This window comes from Salmo salar, chromosome ssa17, assembly GCF_905237065.1.
Source record: "Salmo salar chromosome ssa17, Ssal_v3.1, whole genome shotgun sequence".
NCBI lineage: Eukaryota > Metazoa > Chordata > Actinopteri > Salmoniformes > Salmonidae > Salmo > Salmo salar.
The window spans coordinates 12,218,249-12,239,944 of NC_059458.1; the positions used below are offsets into that span (position 1 = coordinate 12,218,249).

The 21,696-nt window shown below is 44.5% G+C and overlaps 1 protein-coding gene across 2 annotated transcripts in view; it reads left to right on the top strand.

The window, feature by feature from the left end:
• The window catches only part of ahr1b (aryl hydrocarbon receptor), a 73,096-nt gene extending 55,568 nt beyond the window's left edge, over positions 1 to 17,528 (top strand). For both annotated transcript variants that reach the window (XM_014151584.2, XM_014151585.2), the window contains 5 exons: positions 1,089 to 1,198; positions 8,230 to 8,371; positions 10,819 to 11,322; positions 11,569 to 12,706; positions 15,362 to 17,528. In XM_014151584.2, coding sequence (XP_014007059.1) covers positions 1,089 to 1,198; positions 8,230 to 8,371; positions 10,819 to 11,322; positions 11,569 to 12,706; positions 15,362 to 15,517 — 2,050 coding nt within the window. In that variant the 3' untranslated portion in view covers positions 15,518 to 17,528. The remainder of the gene's footprint in view (positions 1 to 1,088; positions 1,199 to 8,229; positions 8,372 to 10,818; positions 11,323 to 11,568; positions 12,707 to 15,361) is intronic.
• The last annotated feature ends 4,168 nt before the right edge of the window (positions 17,529 to 21,696 follow it).

A 21,696-nucleotide genomic window follows, 5' to 3' on the forward strand; every position in this document is an offset into this window, starting at 1 on the left:
TGGTGGTTTTAAACTTAACGTAACTAACTTTAACTATCTAGTTATGATATATCGTGGTGCAAGAACTGACCATACACGTTAGTCATACGTTGGCTAAGGTTACTTCGCTAGATTCATTTAATTGGCTGCCAAGGACGCTCGCTAGTTTATTTGTACTCCAATTAACTGTTACACGCAAGTGTTTAGGTCAGCAGTTTACACATGATGACTTTAGCCTTATGTGAAAAACCCTACTTGGCACAATATAGCTAGCTAGCTTTCATCACTTGTTGGTTGGCTAACTTACCTTGCCAATGTTAGCTCTCATCTGACTGGTATAATGTTACGTTAGCTAGCTAGCTACCTATATAAACAAAACCACATTCATTGGCTAGCTACCTGTATTTGCCTGTTCGTTAGCTAGTTAGCTTTCAGCGGACTGGTGTTAGCTAGCTACTGGACTTTGTACAAGTAACTTAAGCTACCTAGCTAATCAAAATATCCGTTTGCATTCATTAATGAACCTTAGCTTGAATAGCAGCATATAGCTAGCTATATATACATTAGCCTGGGTTTGCAGCTGTGTTGCCGAGCAACCAACCCAGTGTTGTGAGTTTCGGATTAAAAAGATGTTAGCGTTGTCAGCTATAAAAATGTAGATCGTTGTTTCTTAACAGACGGAAATGTGCAAGTGAGAGAGAGACATTATACACTATACAAACTGATGCACCTACAAATTTAGTCAATCCGGCGTTTTTTAAGCCCAATAGTCACTTAATGGAGTCTTTAGTCTTGTTTTAATCCAACGTCTTGAATTTGAGCTAGGTTGGCGTAATAAATTATTTTAAAACTCAATTGCTAACTGCCCTGTTAAAAAAATCTGTTATGTGGTTTTCGGTAATGGACGAACGGCTCACGACGAGAGGCGGGGAGTGTGTTGTGCACCTACAAGTTGATTTGGAATTTTCTTAAGAGATTTGTGTCATATTGGCTTACATATGATGATAGGCAGATTTGAATTTAACACTGAGCTTCAACCAGTTGTCTATTATAGGCATTATTGTCTCGTCTATAATAATGGTGTTTTTGTGAATCTTATTGCATTGCAGGGGGAAGATCGTGCTGGGCTACACTGAGGCTGAGCTCCGGGTCCGAGGCTCTGGATACCAGTTTATCCATGCAGCTGATATGCTCTACTGTGCTGAGAACCACGTCCGCAGTAAGGCTTTTACTATGATGTCTCTACCTTTTTAAAAATAATGGAATATTCCAAATAGCATTGGTTTAGAACAGTACCTTGACAATTAAACTTGATGTACACTACATGGCCAAAAGTATGTGGACACCTGCTCGTCGAACATCTCATTCCAATATCCTGGGCATTCATATGGAGTTGGTTCCCCCTTTGCTACTATAACAGCCTCCACTGTTCTGGGAGGCTTTCCAACAGATGTTGGAACATTGCTGCAGGGTCTTGCTTCCGTTCAGCCACAAGAGCATTAGTGAGGTCGGACACTGATCAGTCGGCGTTCCAATTCATCCCAAAGATGGATTTGAGTTCAGAGCTATGTGCAGGCCAGTCAAGTTCTTCCACACCGATCTCAACAAACCATTTCTGTATGGACCCCTCTTTGTGCACAGGGGCATTGTCATGCTGTAACAGGAAAGGGAACTTTTGTGAAACATCACAGCACAGTTGAAAAATATATGGCAAATGGAAATAAAAAATGGATGGTGTTAAGAGAGATGGGAGGAGTTGAGTGGAGCTGAAGGGTGGGATTAAAAACAACAAGATAACTTGTCAAATATGCTGTGTCCGTAAAATGTATATAGGTTCAGCACTTTTGTGAAACTATATAGCAAAATAGAAATCAAACTGGATGAGCTTCAGCGGTAGATGGGAGGGGTTGATGGTAGCTGAAGGATAGGATGGAAAACAAACAAAAAATAACTATTGTAAAATACATTGTGTCTGAAAGATGTACAGTACCAGTCAAAAGTTTGGACACACCTACTCATTCAAGGTTTTTCTTTATTTTTACTATTTTTTACATTGTAGAATAATAGTGAAGACATCAAAACTATGAAATGACACCAGAAAAGTGTTAAACAAATCAAAATATATTTGAGATTCTTCAATGTAGCCACCCTTTGCCTTGATGACAGCTTTGCACACTCTTGGCATTCTCTCAACCACCTTCACCTGGAATGCTTTTCCAATATTCTTGAAGGAGTTCCCACATATGCTGAGCACTTGTTGGCTGCTTTTCCTTCACTCTGCGGTCCAACCCATCTCAATGGGCTTGAGGTCAGGTGTTTGTGGAGGCCAGGTCATCTGATGTAGCTCTCCATCTTGGTTAAATAGCCCTTACACAGCCTGGAGGTGTGTTGGGTCATTGTCCTGTTGAAAAACAAATGATAGTCCCACTAAGCGCAAACCAGATGCGATGGTGTATCGCTGCAGAATGCTGTGGTAGCCATGCTGGTTAAGTATGCCTTAAATTCTAAATAAATAATTGACAGTGTCACCAGCAAAGCACTATCACACCACCTCCTCCATGCTTCGCGGTGGGAACCACTCATGCGGAGATCATCCATTCATCTACTCTGCTTCTCACAAAGACACGGTGGTTCGAACCAAAACTCTCAAATTTGGACTCATCAGACCAAAGGACAGATTTCCACTGGTCTAATGTCCATTGCTTGTGTTTCTTGGCCCAAGCAAGTCTCTTCTTATTGGTGTCCTTAAGTAGTGGTTTCTTTGCAGGAATTCGACCATGAAGGCCTGATTCACAGTCTCTTCTGAACAGATGCGGTTGAGATGTCTGTTACTTGAAATATGTGAAGCATTTATTTGGTCTGCATTTTCTGAGTCTGGTACCTCTAATGAACTTATCTTCTGCAGCAGAGGTAACTCTGGGTTTTCCTTTCCAGTGGTGGTCCTCATGAGAGCCAGTTTCATCATAGCGCTTGATCGTTTTTGCAACTGCATTTGAAGAAACTTTGAAATTTCTTGACATTTTCTGGATTGACTGACCTTCATTTCTTAAAGTAATGATGGACTGTCGTTTCTCTTTTGCTTATTTGAGCTGTTCTTGCCATGATATGGACTTGGTCTTTTACCAAATAGGGCTTTCTTCTGTATACCACCCCTACCATGTCACAACACAACTGATTGTCTCAAAGGCATTAAGAAGGAAAGAAATTCCACAAATTAACATTTAAGAAGGCACACCTGTTAATTGAAATGCGTTTCAGATGACTACCTCATGAAGCTGGTTGAGAGAATGCAAAGGCTGGCTACTTTGAAGAATCTCAAATATGAAATATATTTAGATTTGTTTAACACTTTTTTTTGTTACTACATAATTCCATGTGTTATTTCCTTGTTTTGATGTCTTCACTATTATACTACAATGTAGAAATTCGTAAAAATAAAGAAAAACCCTTGAATGAGTAGCTGTGTCCAAACTTTTGACTGGTACTGAATATAGTATACTGCTCAAAAAAATAAAGGGAACACTTAAACAACACAATGTAACTCCAAGTGAATCACACTTCTGTGAAATCAAACTGTCCACTTAGGAAGCAACACTGATTGACAATACATTTCACATGCTGTTGTGCAAATGGAATAGACAACAGGTGGAAATTATAGGCAATTAGCAAGACACCCCCAATAAAGGAGTGGTTCTGCAGGTGGGGACCACAGACCACTTCTCAGTTCCTATGCTTCCTGGCTGAAGTTTTGGTCACTTTTGAATGCTGGCGGTGCTTTCACTCTAGTGGTAGCATGAGACGGAGTCTACAACCCACACAAGTGGCTCAGGTAGTGCAGCTCATCCAGGATGGCACATCAATGCGAGCTGTGGCAAGAAGGTTTGCTGTGTCTGTCAGCGTAGTGTCCAGAGCATGGAGGCGCTACCAGGAGACAGGCCAGTACATCAGGAGACGTGGAGGAGGCCGTAGGAGGGCAACAACCCAGCAGCAGGACCGCTACCTCCGCCTTTGTGCAAGGAAGAGCAGGAGGAGCACTGCCAGAGCCCTGCAAAATGACCTCCAGCAGGCCACAAATGTGCATGTGTCTGCTCAAACGGTCAGAAACAGACTCCATGAGGGTGGTATGAGGGCCCGACGTCCACAGGTGGGGGTTGTGCTTACAGCCCAACACCGTGCAGGACGTTTGGCATTTGCCAGAGAACACCAAGATTGGCAAATTCGCCACTGGCGCCCTGTGCTCTTCACAGATGAAAGCAGGTTCACACTGAGCACATGTGACAGTCTGGAGATGCCATGGAGAACGTTCTGCTGCCTGCAACATCCTCCAGCATGACCGGTTTGGCGGTGGGTCAGTCATGGTGTGGGGTGGCATTTCTTTGGGGACCGCACAGCCCTCCATGTGCTCGCCAGAGGTAGCCTGACTGCCATTAGGTACCGAGATGAGATCCTCAGACCCCTTGTGAGACCATATGCTGCTGCGGTTGGCCCTGGGTTCCTCCTAATGCAAGACAATGCTAGACCTCATGTGGCTGGAGTGTGTCAGCAGTTCCTGCAAGAGGAAGGCATTGATGCTATGGACTGGCCCGCCCGTTCCCCAGACCTGAATCCAATTGAGCACATCTGGGACCTAATGTCTCGCTCAATCCACCAATGCCACATTGCACCACAGACTGTCCAGCAGTTGGCGGATGCTTCAGTCCAGGTCTGGGAGGAGATCCCTCAGGAGACCATCCGCCACCTCATCAGGAGCATGCCCAGGCGTTGTAGGGAGGTCATACAGGCACGTGGAGGCCACACACGCTACTGAGCCTCATTTTGACTTCTTTTAAGGACATTACATCAAAGTTGGATCAGCCTGTAGTGTGGTTTTCCACTTTAATTTTGAGTGTGACTCCAAATCCAGACCTCCATGGGTTGATAAATTGGATTTCCATTGATTATTTTTGTGTGATTTTGTTGTCAGCACATTCAACTATGTAAAGAAAAAAGTATTTAATAAGATTATTTCATCCATTCAGATCTAGGATGTGTTATTTTAGTGTTCCCTTTATTTTTTGGAGCAGTGTATAAATAAGCTGGAAGTAGAAGCCTAGGTGGTGTTGTCCATTAGTTTACTCCAATTAGGAGAGGGGTGGTAGGGTCAGGGCAAAATAATAAAGGAAAATATATTTGTAAAATATGTGTGTGTGTGTGTATATATATATATACAAAAAATATATGGGGGATTGGAAATCATGCAGACAATTAAATTGATGGAATCTACAATCTATCTGCAATATTAAAGCTGATCTACCCCAACATTTTTTTTAATAAAAAAAAATATATATGGAAAGAGCCTTCCCCAAACGTTGAAGCACGGACTCGTCTAGAATGTCATTGTATGGATTTCCTTAAGCTGGAACTAAGGGGCCTAGCCTGAACCATGTAAAACAGCCCCAGACCATTATTTATCCTCCACCAAACTGTACAGGTGACACGATGCATTGGGTCAGGTAGCGTTCTCCTGGCATCCACCAAAACCCAGATTCGTCCGTCGGACTCCCAGCTGGTGAAGCGTGATTCACCACTCCAGAGAACGTAATTCCACTGCTCCAGAGTCCAATGGCAGTGAGCTTTACAACACTCCAGCCGACGCTTGGCATGGTGATCTTAGGCTTGTGTGCGGCTGCTCGGCCATGGAAACCCATTTCATGAAGCTCCCGACAAACAGTTCTTGTGCTGACGTTGCTTCCAGAGGCAGTTTGGAACTCGGTAGTGAGTGTTGCAACCGAGGACAGACGATTTTTACGCGCTTCAGCACTCGCCAGTCCCATCTGTGAGCTTGTGTGGCCTACCACTTTGCGGCTGAGCCGTTGTTGCTCCTAGATGTTTCCACTTCACAATAACAGCATTTACAGTTGACCGGGGCAGCTCAAGCAGGGCAGAAATGTGACGAACTTAGAAAGATGGCATCCTGTGACGGTGCCACTTTGAAAGTCACTGAGCTCTTCAGTAGGGGCTATTCTACAGACATTGTTTGTCTATGGAGATTGCATGGCTGTGTGTTCGATTTTATACACCTGTCAGCAACGGGTGTGGCTGAAATAGCCAAATCCATTCATTTGAATGGGTGTCCACATACACTACATAAGTATATTAGTACTACATAGAGCTATCTAATTATATTTCTGTGTAGTAAGCGGTCTCTCCCACATGAGTGGGAGAGACCGAGACCTATTACAGTAGCATATAAACACAATGACCCTGTTCTAACCATGCATCACTACTCTCCATACTGCTCTTTACAGCTCAGTGGTTGATGGCAAATATAACTCCATCTCTCTAAGTTTACAATGTCACTTCCCCTTCCATCTCTCTGAGTTTTTAGTACGTAACAAATCGAGCTCTCCGAGTTGAAATACTGGAGGGGACAATTTGCCTAATGATAGAGTTAAAATAAACGAGTGAGCGCAAAGACAAGCATGATGTTATTAATATCAACAGCAAATAATCCAGCATTCGTTGTTGGACAGATAGTTATTTCAGTATATGCTGCCTTTTCAAACTTTTGACTCACAACCTTTCATTGCTTTTAGAAAGTAGTCCAGGGTAGTAGGTTGGTGTCTCTAAAAGACGAGCGGTCAGATAGCTAGCAACACTGACTAAAAGCTGCCTTGTGGGGAATCGGAGGTGGCTTGTTTTACCTTATTGTTGATACCATGTCTTGTTTTGAGGTGTTTTGACTGATTTCATGTCGATTCTAATATGGCAAAAAAATCGCTAGCTGGCAAACCAACAACTCTAACGATGTATTTGAGAGACAAGCGCTCATTGTGCAAATGAATTTATGTTTTCAATTAACATTTGGAAACAAAATCTAGTTTACATGTTGTCAGCGATTTAAGCCGACCCCGTCTTTTCTGCCAGGAAGTTACGCATGCAACGTTTTTGTTGCTAAACAACCAACCCGTCTGTGTCTCTGTGTGGCACATGGTTGGTTAGAGTGGAGAATATGTTGACTCACAATCCATATTATGAAGGAGATTGTGCAAAGCCCAGAGTGGAGCAGAGTACCGCAGAGTGGTGAACTGGGGCCACATATCCATATCAGGAATGGAATAAAGATCCAAAGTCCACCAGTGGCCACTGAAACTGACACACTAATAAGAGTTTCAGTAGCACTGCAGGGGAAACACATTGGGTGTAAATCTGCACTGTCTGCAGATCTCTTTACTGCAAGCCTCTGTAGAACAATGGGTCTACAGTGCCTCGCACCTGTGTCCGTTCACCACAATGAACCTACTCTGGAAAGCTGCACAGCTGAGACGTGCTCTGCTCCACAACACACTCAGCAAAGCCAACAATAGGCAAATTGGGAGAAGGATCAAGGTGTGTGTGTGTGTGTGTGTGTGTGTGTGTGTGTGTGTGTGTGTGTGTGTGTGTGTGTGTGTGTGTGCATATCAAATTTTATTTGTCACATGCGAGACTTAAAATAAGAAAATATTCACCAAGTATATTAAAACTAACACAATAACGAGGCTATATACAGGGGGCACCGGTACCGAGTCAGTGTACAGGGATACAGGGTAGTTGAGGTCATCTGTACATGTAGGTGGGGGCGAAGTGACTATGCATAGGTAACAAACAAACAGCGAGTAGCAGCAGTGTACAAGGGGGGTCAATGTAAATTGTCCGGTGGCGATTTTATGAATTGTTCAGCAGTCTTATGGCTTGGGGGTAGAAGCTGTTGAGCAGCCTTTTGGTCCTAGACTTAGCGCTCCGGTACCGCTTGCCATGCAGTAGCAGAGAGAACAGTCTATAACTTGGGTGACAGGAGTCTCTGACAATGTGGCTTTCCTCTGACACCGCCGATTATATAGGTCCTGGATGGCAGGAAGCTCGGCCCCAGTGATGTATTGGGCCGTTCGCACTACCCTCTAGCGCCTTACGGTCAGATGCCGAGCAGTTGCCATACCAGGCGGTGATACAATCGGTCAGGATGCTCTCAATGGTGCAGCTGTAGAACCTTTTGTGGTAATGTTGTGGTAGGCCTGAGTGAGGTGTGACAGTGCCTGCGTGCATAAGTGCGTGTTCACTCGCGTGTTTGCAAATAGCGTATTTCTGCTGACTTGCTTTTGTAAGCGTCATGAGTGTGTAGGGGTTGGTTCCATGCATGGGTGCACGTATGTACTGTTGCCTGTGTTCAGTTATGACCATACAATCATAGGTTCTGAAACATCCCCCCTGACTCAGTGTCTTATGTGATTCCAGTGATCAAGACGGGAGAGAGCGGGCTGACGGTGTTCAGACTGCTCACTAAGGATAACCGCTGGAGGTGGGTCCAAGCCAACGCCAGACTGGTCTACAAGAACGGCAAGCCTGACTACATTATCGCTACCCAGAGGCCCCTGGTGTAAGTGCAGCTCTAGCCTCTTCACCCCTCCATAAGCCAATGATGTTTTGAATACATTTTTAACCCTAAACACTTTTCAGAGTGTTAAATGTAACACTAGAGTTGATTTTAGCACTGGGGATTTTGCTTTGTCTGTTTGTATGAAGGATTTCAATGAGGTGAATGTAATATGTAATTCTATACAGTCAGAGCTCTTTGGTCCATAGTATTAGGGACTTTTGTCCGTATAGTAGTCCCTAGTGTTAGGGACTTTAGTACGTATAGTCGTCCATAGTAGTCCCTAGTGTTAGGGACTTTAGTACGTATAGTCGTCCATAGTAGTCCCTAGTATTAGGGACTTTAGTACATATAGTCATCCATAGTAGTCCCTAGTATTAGGGACTTTTGTCCGTATAGTCGTCCATAGTAGTCCCTAGTGTTAGGGACTTTAGTCCGTATAGTCGTCCATAGTAGTCCCTAGTATTAGGGACTTTTGTCCGTATAGTCGTCCATAGTAGTCCCTAGTGTTAGGGACTTTAGTACGTATAGTCGTCCATAGTAGTCCCTAGTGTTAGGGACTTTAGTCCATATAGTCGTCCATAGTAGTCCCTAGTGTTAGGGACTTTAGTCCGTATAGTCGTCCATAGTAGTCCCTAGTGTTAGGGACTTTAGTCCATATAGTCGTCCATAGTGTTCTGGTAATCTCTTTCTCGTCCTGCTCTTGTTCCCAGTGAGCCAGAGGGATATCATCACGTTATCTCACTGTACACCAGGAGTTCCCAAACTTTTTTGGCCCTCGACCCCATATTGATATCTGAAAATTCTCACTACCCCAACCATGTGAAAAAAATGTAATTTACTTGTTTTAATGTGGGGCTTTGACAGTCAAATCATTTAAATAATGTATCTTATCTCACCACCACTAATGAGATGGGTGTGTTTGATGCATGTCAGGTCGGAGCGTCTCAAAGTCGGGAGGCGTGGTCAACAGTGAGAACCGCATCTCCTGTCACGTCCAACCTGGATCGATATTTGGTTTTAATGCAAATGAGAGCACTGAATCAGCGTGCCATGAGTTTTAATGCTCTGAGGGAGACTGCGTTGTATTCCCTTGGAGTCAAGAACCAAAACTTCTCCATGGTGCATTCAGTCACAATGGCAGCTCGATCAGCTGTTCAATTTCACTTACCAGCACGTCAACTGACCCAGGATCACAGTCAAACGGATTTCGCTGATTCGTTCACCCATCCGTAGAATTTGTTTGTATTTCCCTGCATGCCTGCCTTCAGTTCGTTCAGTTCCCCAAATATGTCTGTTACATAGGCAAGGGGACACGTTTTCTTTTCATTGCACAAAGTCAACAAAGTCTGTAATTTAATTTAAACCCATTGCGAATGACAACAGTTCCTCTCTCAATTCGAAAAATATTTTCAACAATACCTATCGATAACCACCAAGCCTCGGTGTGAAATAGAACATTGTCATGCTCTGATCCCATACAGGTGAACTCCGTACAGTTTACAATCGAATTTACCTGCTGCGTATCTCCAAGTTCTGCGCTCAGCTCTCGGTGTATCCATTCTAGCTCAGTGGGTGTATCATACAATGTTGTCCATATGGCAGAGGGAGACACGTTCATAACTAAAGTGCAGAGGCCCGGCACGCCGTCCAGTGATAGATGGAGCCCCATCTGTGCAAAAGCCCACCATTCGATCCCATGGAATCTGTTTTTCAGCACAGTGAACATCCCCTGTGCCATATCATGCTTGGGAATCGTGAGACAACAATATGTCCTCATGAATAGCATCCCCCGACATGCAGCGAACTAAAGGTAATGCATGGGCATCTCGGCCCTCACCGCTAACATTCATTTGGAGGGGGAGTTTGAGTTGTTCAGTCAGCGTTTCCCCTTGATTGCTAGCTATACCATCAATTCTTAGTTTCAGTGTTGTCTGACACAGGATTTGATGTAAGTTTCTGTGCCTATGCCTCCCCACACATTGTTTTCTCCATATCAATTGCGGCTGGTAATGTCAGTCTCTGCAATAGTGTGTGGTTTCATAGCGTAGCTGGGTTTAGCCATTCACCATGGAAATTAGTCAAGTGCAACGGTCAAGAGCGGCCTTTTCCCACGATCTAAGGGCGCGCTTTGGTTGAATTTTAACTTTTAGATCTGAATCATTTTCATTTTGACTTTTAAAGTTAACCACATTACAATGATTTTGAGGGACAAAATATATTTTTTATATATATATTTTTACCAGGATTTTGGAAATTCTCCCGCGACCCCATTTTCATATCAGGCGACCCGACATGGGTCAGTACCCCTAGTTTGGGAACCGCTGCGGCACACTGTTAAAACGAAGCTGCCACCAACTTTAAAGACACGAAACCTTGACTTTGCTGGAGTTTTATCCTAAACAGTAAGATTGTGTTCTGATTGGTTCTCTCCATCCTCTCGTTCCCAGGGAGGAGGAGGGAGGAGAGCACCTGAGGAAGCGTTCCATGCACCTCCCCTTCACCTTCGCCACGGGCGAGGCCCTTCTCTACCAGAGTAGCTACCCCATCCACGGCCTCACTGACTCACTCCAGACTAAAGGCAAGACCAAATCCAAGAAGGGCAAGCTGGACAAGAACTCGTCAAAGGATAACGGTGGACTGGACCCCAGCTCCCTGCTCGGGGCGCTGATGAGGCAGGATGAGTCCGTGTACGTGTGCCAACCAGCTGTCGAGCCCAAGATGTCCTTCCACAGTAGTCTGTTTAGTGAGCGAGGTGAGGGGGAAGGGCATAGCAGTGGATGCTATAGCGGTGGCCCTCTGGGTGGGGGTCTGGGAGAGAGCTGGAGCTCTGTGCCCAACGGGGTCACCACCGCCTCCACTGGCCCCAACGGAGAGCCTCCGTCCAGCTTCGACCCGCTGCTCGCCACCCTGGACTCACTATCTCTGGAGGGGGACGAAACATGCTCTAACAGGTGATTGTATATTTGTGTATATAATATTATATATGTTATAAGTATTTTCAAATTTAATTGAGTGTAAAGTACGATTGGACTGCCCGATGTACAGCGGGTCTTGCCCAAGCTTTCCATTCTTTTGCCCTTCTGATAATGAGTTTTTAATTCAGATGTTTTTTCTATGTATGCATTGTTGTACTCCCATGGCTGAGGCAACTCTATGTATTTCGAATTTGTCAAATAAAATAAATGTCTTCCTATCAGCGAGCTGTTCTCTGCTCTGGAGAACCTGGGTCTGAACGCAGAGGATCTGGAGCTACTGCTGCTGGATGAGAGGATGATCAGAGTGGAGATGGATCCAGACTACATCCCCTCGCTCAACGACCTGCTCACCAACAACGAGATCCTCTCCTACATCCACGACTCGCTGGAGAACAAGACAGAGGAGGGCCAGGGTGTGGACAGTCACGTGTCCATACCACAAACCACAACCCATCCCCCAGACCCTATCCTTAATTCTGTCCTTATCCTTAACCCTCATACCCAAGCCACCCCCACTATGCATATCTCTACCCTCCACCCCCAGGCTACTAACCCTCCTGCCCCCCAACCCATGTTACCCCTTCACAGACTGCCAAAACAGCCACCCATAGTGCAGCTCTCCCAGCAGATGCAGCAGCACCTCAACTTAGTAAAGCCCGTTCTGGCAAAATACCCCTGGCCCCCAACCCAAACAGACGTCCCCACGCCAAGCCAGCCAGACACACTGCAGCACACAACCTCACTAACCGTGGTCCATAATGGTCACTGGCTTCCCCAGCAGCAGCATATGTTTACGGGGCTGGATGACCACTGCCACAGCCTTCAACCCCTGGTTAACGGTAAGACATCCCAGCTGGGGCCTCACGGGGCCGGGCAGCTCAAACACCACCAGCACCAGAACAACATCCATCTTCAGAGCCAGTGGCAGCAGCAGAACCAGCACCTACAGGTCCAGCTTCAGTCTCAGTGCCATTTCAAACAGCAGAAGGCTAGTAGCAGCAGCGGTGAAACTCTCAACGGGGTGCACCCTGATCCCGATTGGCAGAGTTCCGTCTACGACGAGCAGTTGGGACTGACAGTTAATGGAGCCTGCACCGTCTCCTACCCCAACGGGCACGCGGACACCCTCTCACACACTACAGAAGGAGAGGTCACTCACACGGATTACAGTATGGGTGATTCCCATCACAAACAACATTATCCACAGGTCCCATCCACCTATTTCCCTCAGCAGTACTCCACCACACAGAACTCCTTAGATTACATCCTGGGGCTATCGCAGCCTCAACACACCACGCCTACTCTGGACACCTACGGCATTTTGAATAGCCCCGCTTCCCAAGATGCCACTCACTGCAAGGTAAGAGTCAAAGAATAAAGCAAGATGCTCGTCGATAGATAATCAACCTAATGTCATTTTCTTGTGTAATATTTGGGGAATTTCTGTGACTGTATGTTTATTTGTCTTGTTGTTTTATGGGACTGTCTTGTTAATGGTCATTGACAACCCAGCATTTAGAAGCTCCGTTTCTATGTCATGAAAGCGATGGTTCTCTGTAATGTAATATAGCATGGGAAGACCAGCCTCGGGCTTGTTTGAGCTGCTGCTTTATAGTTCAACGTAAGATATGTTGATGTGAACAGACATGCAACGTAAACAGACGTGCGGAGGGCAAGGGTCACGGCAGCGGGAGAGTCTATTAATGGAGAGGAGAAGTAGGTCTCACACGGAGTAGCTTTGATCCTTGGGGATTGCATCGCAATGAAGTCAACTTTTGAAATGATTCCGTCAACTTAAGCATCGACTGCAGTAGGAATAAGCTCTCCCACCGGGGTTGTTTCCTTGCGGGCAGCACAACATAACCGTGACCTAAATGCCTGGTCTGATCCTACCGCAATGTGATTGTGAAGAAAGCAGCTCTGGTCTGTAGGACCACCTTACAATCTGTTCAAAGCTGATAATGTAAGCATGACTTCAGATCAGGACACTATGGGAGGAAAATAGTGTAGGCGTTAGAGAGAACAGTAGGCTATTCCACTTCTATGGCTGCTGCTTCAGGGTGTCTCGCACAGTACTATACAGTTACAGTATATGTTGTGTTCAGTAATGTAGGGTTCTAGCTCAGTCGCGTATTGAATGATGGTGCTTTTAAGAGTGGGTCGCGCGCTGTGCGTGCACGGATGTGTGAGTGTCACACAAGTTTGTACCAGTTACTAACATGTTGATCTTAAGTCAAGACGTTCAGTTTAATTGCACAACAAACCTCCGTATGTTTGGCGACGAGGATGAGATTCGGACCAACGCGTGCCTTTTGTAACTGTATACAGTAGTCCTGTCATATAGGGACACAAGGGGCCCAGTCAGTCACAACAAGGCCTCAGGGCAAGACAAATTGGACTATAGAGCTCCGCTCATTAGTACAGCACACAGTCCATTCTGCATGCTGGTCACCATCTTTCTCTCCTTGTTTGTTGTTGTGCAGAATTAATGTTTCAAGATCCATGAAGGGTAACGAGCTATGGAGTTGGTTTGTCTCTTTGGAGGGAGAGAGACGATGGTGAGGAACGGTAATGAATAGAACAAGGTTGAGTCCCACAATGAGAGCTATAGCTCCCAGGCAGCGAGCGCTAACCGGACCGGCGGCCATTCATGCCACCGCCCCACTCTGCGTTTCCTGTGTTTTCCTTCGGGGGTCAGCGACTATGCCCCAGAGGAACATAGAGCCAAGCTGGCCAGTCAAGCATGAGCTGTCCTGACCTACAATTTGCCCATCGTCGTTACCTAATACATACAGGGGCAGAAGAATTTGTGGAAATGTTGTGTATGCGCATGGGTGCGTGCCTACACGCGTGGTGTCACATCCCACCACAGGGGGTGCTGTTTCCCCAGGGGGTGTTGATGTGATTTGGGACGGAGTAGCATGAGAGAATTAGAGATTAGTTGAGTTTGGCCTACCTTAACCTGGCTGGGTTTGTCCTGCTGCAGGTGCTCAGTGTCCTGCTGGTCTGCCCCTATAGGGGGCCTATATAAGGTGGCCCTATTAGGATTTCTACATGGATGATGCCTAGCTAATCCAGTCAGGGCCCACTAAACAGGATTACAATTAGGCCGATGGTTGGAGCTGTCACAACAGACACTCTGTCCCCACACACACAGAGGATTCCCTCATACAGGGAAGCCACAAAGTACATACTCACACCTGTGGAGTATAGAGAGGGGAGCTCAGTGCGTGTACCAGTGTCAGTACTCTGTTGGTTTGGCGGATATGCTACTTTTTGTAGTTAGCTTGTAGTAGTCGCGCATATACTAGCTACAGTTAGCTACTCTATCTTGTGTCGTACAGGCTCTGTCTGTGGGGGAGGTTTAGCCGGTAGCCTGGTCCTATAGTAATCCTACTCTTGTGCAGTACATGGTTTAGTCCTTTCTCAATGTCATGTAATGTGTTCTCTGTCCTGATGACCGCGGGCCCCCAGTCCACCCAGCCTCTGCTCTCCACCGCCGTGTGTGTGCTCTGCTCCACTCTGCTCTCTGCCTGACCTGCCCTACATTAGCCCTTTCCTGCAGTCAAATGACCTAGTGTCCTCATGGGTAGAATGTTATTCATATTTCTAAAATCCCACAGAAAATCTGTTTCTATGTCAAACGTTTTTGTTATATTTCAGTCTTCTGTGATGTATAGAAAGTGTAATATTGGGATGCAAACTCAAAATGTAATACATTTCAGCTCTATATCTGACATGGTACAGGTGTCTTCTTTTATTAAAGCCCATAACCACGTGTGTGAGGTGTAAACTTCTGTTTCAAAGTAGATTTGTTAAAGACCACCAGGAATCACTCTGTGACCCTGATTTAACCCACTGCATTTAAAGGTTAACTGATTAGTGTCAATGACCTCACCACGCTACAGAACAGAGCGTAGTGTAGTGATTATAGTTAGTTTGTTGTTGGGGAGGGAGAAGTGCGGGGTTGTGTCCTATACAGCGCCAATGATATTTCCTTGTTCTGCGTTTTTAGATGGAGAACGGCTGCATCCTCAACGACACCAACGTGGCTTACACAGAGAGCTGTCTACTGCCCAATGTGAACAGCCAGACAACCAGCGACAGTCTTCAGCCCGACGCCCTACAGACCCTACCCACCCTCCCAGACCCACAGACTACTGGCTTCTAGGGGGGCAGGGGGGGGCTGAGGAGGGGGTGCCAGGCCAAAGAGAGACCATTGGACCATTTTGTCAGGACAAGAGAGTGGATTGGGGGGGGGGGGGCATAAAAAATAGAGAGAGAATAGGAGGAGAAGCAAAAGAAGAAGAATTAAACTGAACTGTGGTTGTTAAGACTTTCTATGTAACGTTCTCTCCATTTAATTTGTGTACGACTGACTCAGTACTCAGTGAAAGAGCTCAGGATAGTGTCTCTCTGCACTCTCTGACAGTAGTTTCCCCGCTGGCACACAGCTCAGGGGGAAACAAATGCATCTTCTCATGTTACACTTCTTTTTTTTTTATGAAGGGTATGGTTGGTTGAGAGCGCAGCAATTTCTTCAATGTGAATTTCATTGTTTTTCTTTATGGGTGTACAAAATACAGTTTCTGACAAGGATTATTAAGACTGTGAGAAGAGACATTTTCTTTTTGTCACTCATAGCTACAGTACTGCGCTTCAATACAGTGTAACTTGTTAAAGGAGGGAAAGTGAATGTGGGTATAGAGAAGGATTGTTATGGAGATGAATATTCCTTATGAAGAATGATATGACATATTGATTGATTGAAGAAGCTGGACGTCTGGAACTATTGCGAGTTAAGTTACAAATGTTCTGCGCTGTATGTTACGTTTTGTTGTGTCATCTGCCCACAGAGATGAGGAATTGATTCAGTCCTATCATTTTTGTTTTGGTGATCTGCGTGTTGGTAAAAGAGGATTTAGGTTGTCGTCTTGCATGTTATTGAGACTGAATATGTGAAACGGATCCCATATTATGGTCAAATGGTATCTAAATATGAAGAGGGAGAGCAGATCGGAGGAAGGGATGACCGTTTTGGTGTTTGTTTATTTTCATGTTGCATTTTAGCCTGGAAGAAGTTTACATTACCAGTATAATGATGTTGTGTATTTATTTAAATGGCACTCAAATCAACCGAAGCATTTTCTTCTTTTCTTGACCGGCTACAGTGTGAAATCACTCAGTAAATGAAGTTCCGGAATACAGCAGTACACAGCTTAAATTCACTAAATTCAGGAAGTAAACAAACAAATTCCAGAATCATCATTCATTGAAAAGCTTTGAGGGAAAAACTGAAATTTGGATTTAAGCTGATTTCCTGAATTGAAATGAAATTGAGCTAAACACACTGTATTCAATGACAAGAGGCAGAGGAACGGGAACGGCAGTTTCTGACGTGACGAGAAAGTTCATTTCGATGGGCCTCCTCTCTTACCGGGCCCCAAGTGATTCCATCATGGTCATCTATCACAGTGGTTCTCAAACCTCTCCTCGGGGACCCCCAGAAGACTCACAATTCTGTTGTAGCCCTGAGCTAGCTCACCTGATTCACTTAGTCAAGGGCTTGATGATTAGCTAACAAGTTGAATCAGCTGGGCTAGCTTCAGAAAAGATCAAAAGCGTGGAACAGGTGCAGGTCCCCAGGAGAGGTTTGAGATCCACTGATGAATCGCACTGAAAACATTCCATGAGGATTGACTTGGTCATACTCATGAGCATTGATACAAAAAACCAAATGAGAGGACAAGTCTTTTAAAGAGATTCTATATTGAAAAGGTGCAATGTTGAATGTGTTGTGTATATTGTAAAATAGTTGTAAAAATATCCTATTACAGTATTTCGTTGTAAAAAGTTCTGGAAAATCATTTTTAATTAATATTGGTAGTGTTAGAATATCTGCGTCCTAAATAGCACTCTGTTTCCTACATAGTGCTATACTTTTAACCAGAGCCCTATATAGGGAATGGGTTGCCATTTGGGATGTAACTTATTGCATAAATGTCACAATCAAATGCATTTACAGACTTGCCTCTCTCTTTTATATTTGTTTCTTTTTTTATATATGTTTCTTATATGAAATAGATTTATTTCAATCAACCAGGAGATATATGTGAAAATAAAAAAGCAAGGTGACAATCAATAACAACAAAACTGCTTAATAAAAAAAACTTGTGTAAATAGTTCAAGGTCATTTTTGACATTTGTTACAAGCACTACTTTTTAAAAGCACTGCTCCTTACAAGCAATTTTTCTCTAGCAGAAAAAGTAGGCTTGTAGAAAATCATTTTGGACTCGATATTAAATGACTACAGTACCTACAGTTCTGTGTTTTATTTCAGTCATGTTTGGAGAACTGTTTGTGACTTAAAAGAATATGGTGCCATAGTGGTGACATACTGCAGACTCACATCCCAGATTTTTATGTTTTATGTTTAAAGATACAATTGTGTTATTGTTCTTTTTTATCACATTGAATTCATTTTGATATTCTAACACACTCAAAGTTATTGTAGATGTAAAAAAAAAAAAAAGCATTTCAAATGTTAAAATACACTTTGATCCTGGAAATAAAGGATTTGTGCAATCACAGTTCATCTTAATCACAGTATGTTTGTGCTCATATTATTATGTGTCTCTTTGAAAAGTGTTCATTTAACAATTATTTCTGATTGGTTCTGTAATGTACACTATGAACTTAAAGGTGTTGATTCTTTATCACTGTGGGTATTAAAATCACAAGTGAAAATGGGCTGTGTATGTTTTAAAACGAAGGTTGATCATTTCTTCACCCACAAGTCTCACAGCTCACTTGTGTGCCTATACAGTAGGATCATTAAAGGCAATGGCTGCTGTGCTGTCTGGACAGTAGGTTATAGACAGACAGACAGACAGACAGACAGACAGACAGACAGACAGACAGACAGACAGACAGACAGACAGACAGACAGACAGACAGACAGACAGACAGACAGACAGACAGACAGACAGACAGACAGACAGACAGACAGACAGACAGACAGACAGACAGACAGACAGACTTGTAGGGGAGAAACCAAGGAGCCTGAGTTCCAGTCTGGAAGCATGCTTTCAAATTCCCAGAGGACAGCTTCGGTATTGCAGTTCAACTGAAGTATGGCCCAGAAAGACAATTCCTATAGACAGCCCCATAGAGAAGTCAAATTCATAATAAAACACTTTAGTCATCACCTTTGTGCACAAAAAAATCCATTGAATTATTAAAATATTAGTTACATTTTATATTCATGCTCTGATGTCATGAGCCCAGCTGTCAGAATTCCTAGAGCATGTTCGCGCGATACTGCTGTCTGGCCAGTGCTAGTTAGTGCACAGGCATAGTAGTCCCGGTAAAAAAAGATGTCAACAACCACGAAGCGTTGTATGCGAACTTGAGTAGATTATTTTGAAAACAACGGGCGTCCATCTTGGACGCTGTCTCCAGTGCTTCTATACCTAAGTGGGACAGACAGACGTTTGAGGAGACAGACAGACTTGTCCTGGAGACAGGAGGGACGCATGCTGTGCACCACCCAACCAGGAAGTGAGACAGTCTCTCTGAGAGTGCTTCTATCTCCATCCTCATTGATCGTTTCTCTCCATCCATCCCCCCTTAATCCCCAGGACAATCGCTCCCTTTTTGCACAATGGCAATGTGTGAACACTCACCCAGGAGCAAGCAAACAAACACATATTGATATCACAGTCACCCCCGCTGGAGACTAGAATAACTACAGCTACCAACAGAGGGGGGACAGTGACAGGCATCCATTTTCTTTCTGCCTGTCTGACTGACTTCCCGTCCATGAAACGAGCACGCCATTTTCTCCATCACTTCCTATCTCCTTTCTGTCTCTCCTATATGTCTCCTGTATGTGTCTCATGGGTTGTGTTCATAAGCAACGAAATGGGAGAACATATTTTGAAACTGAGCGAGGTAGAGCTGAATTTCTGTTGCGAACCTTTTCGGTACGCTTTGCCCTACTGAACACGTTGGACCATAATAGACAAGGTGTTGGTTGGTGGAGACAGAAGAGAGACCCTCTGTGGCGCAGCTAGACAGCCCAGAGTCCAGACAGAAACAGCCCCCTGCCTCATCACTCCAATGCCTGCCAAGTTACAAACAGTCTCTTGTCTAATGAAGTGTGACAGCCTGACACATTTTATTGAATAGAAACGCAAAGGGCTATTTTTGAATGTTCACAAAAAAATCTTAGTTGAACCGTCTTGGGAGCATTAATTCAGCTAGATGTATTTGTAAATCTTTCACTGGGGGACTTTTACATACAGTATTATCTTGGAAGTAGTTCATGCTTTACAAAGCTTCTCCATTACATTCGCCTTTAGAAATAGATGTAATAATAGCATGGCTTTATTCCAGTCCCCGGCAGCACATATCCTGTACATGTTTATCTACTTTAGAACGATGGGGAGAGTGTTGAGAAACCAAAGAGAGACGCAATGCCCAATCACAGATGCGCAGGTTCACCCAAGCCAACCAATCCCTCCGGTCTGCCTCTTCCTCCCTCACTAGCTGTTTTCATCTTTAATGACCTGCATGAAATCATTTAGAAGAGTTTTTCTTCTCCTTTGGTTTCCTCAGTTAGCCATGCATGCTTGTAACCTAATCAACAGGAGGAAGCAGGTCTAGCCCTTAGGTCTTCCCCCAGTGTTTTCCAGCATGTCCCACTCCATGTTTTTATGGTACGGATGGAGCTCATATGTATAGAAGGCAGTTGCTGGGGAATAGGAGGAGAATGGAATGTGTGTGTTCATGTCCTGGTCATTGAGATGATCCCTCTCTACACCATACCTAGCCCCTGTGTGAACAGTGAGCACAGAGACGGTCCAAATGGTACCCTATTCCCTACAAAGTGCACTACTTTTGACCAGAGCCCCATGGTCCCTGGTCAAAAGTAGGGCACTACATAGGAAGCCATTTGGACACTGCCGTAGTGCACAACACTATATGCATTATAGATTCACCGGCAACCCTGGAAGTGAACCAATGAGCACTCTCACATTAGGTCACGACAACTTACTCCTCAATTAGGAAGCTTTCTGGTTTCATGTCACCACAGCAGTCTACACATGGGCTGATTTCCTAATGCATAGAAAGGATATTAAATATTCAATGGTTGCTCCATACCATTCAGGGCAGGCCATTTCTCGAATGGCAAATATAGGTTCTGTACCTATGCTTTGCGAGCAGCAATCTTGAGAAAGAGAGTGGTGACCTGGTTTTTGAGTGACCTGGTGACAGCAATACTTACATTTTACATCACATTTGAGTAATTTAGCAGACGCTCTTATCCAGAGCGACTTACAGGAGAAATTAGGGTTAAGTGCCTTGCTCAAGGGCACATCAAAAGATGGCCCAACGCTCTTAATCACCTGCCGCTCTACTTGAATACAATACAATATAATTGGCCAATACTTGACAACAGACAATCAAGATTAACTGCAGGGTAGGACTGAGAAGGCCTTAGATATACTGCAGTTGTTTTTTCCAAAAGCAACAGAAAGATGGTGCGTTTGCCTCAGTAAGGAATTGAGGTTGATCTTGCTTTTAAGTACCGCTGTTTGTCTGTGAATGAACATGCCATTCAACTTTATCATTGAGTCTTGCGTTTTGTCCTGGAGTATCCTCTCTCCTTTGTCCACTCCAGGGACTCTGAGTTCTTTGTAGATCGGATTCTCTGTTGTTTCTTCTCTCTTCTCTTTTTATTTGTCTTCTGTGCACTTGACACACTGTGTTGCCCAGGAAGAGTGTTGCTGCTGGAGACAGATCTCTGCATCGACCCCTCCCTACCTTCATCCATCCATCCGCCCTTCCCTACATCCCTCCCTCCCCACTAGTCCCCCGTCGTTCAGCCCCCCCATCCCCCAACACACACACACACACCCCCCGTTCCCCCCCATCACCCCATGGGCTGCCAATGCACATTACTTCCAGCTTGTTGCACGCACTCCCCTTTCTCTCTCCTCCTCATAGCAACATTGATTTTTGTTGGGGTTCTATTTATATTTTAAGATCATTTTTATTCTTTTTAACTCTTTTTAACTTTTGACGTTTGACTGTGACTACATTCTGTAGCGGGGAGGTGTGGTGGAGGCAGAGTTGAAGGGGATTTCTCTCTCTCTCTCTCTCTCTCTCTCTGTGTACTTTTCAACTGTAGCGTAGAGCACCAATAACCTGAAGCCTCAACAGTAGTTACATATGCCGACACAGTGCTTCGAAACAACATTACTTCAACAGCAGACACAAGCCAGCGTTCCATGTTATGTTGTCTCTAATGGAATGTGCTTGCACTCACACAAAGAACAGAAAAA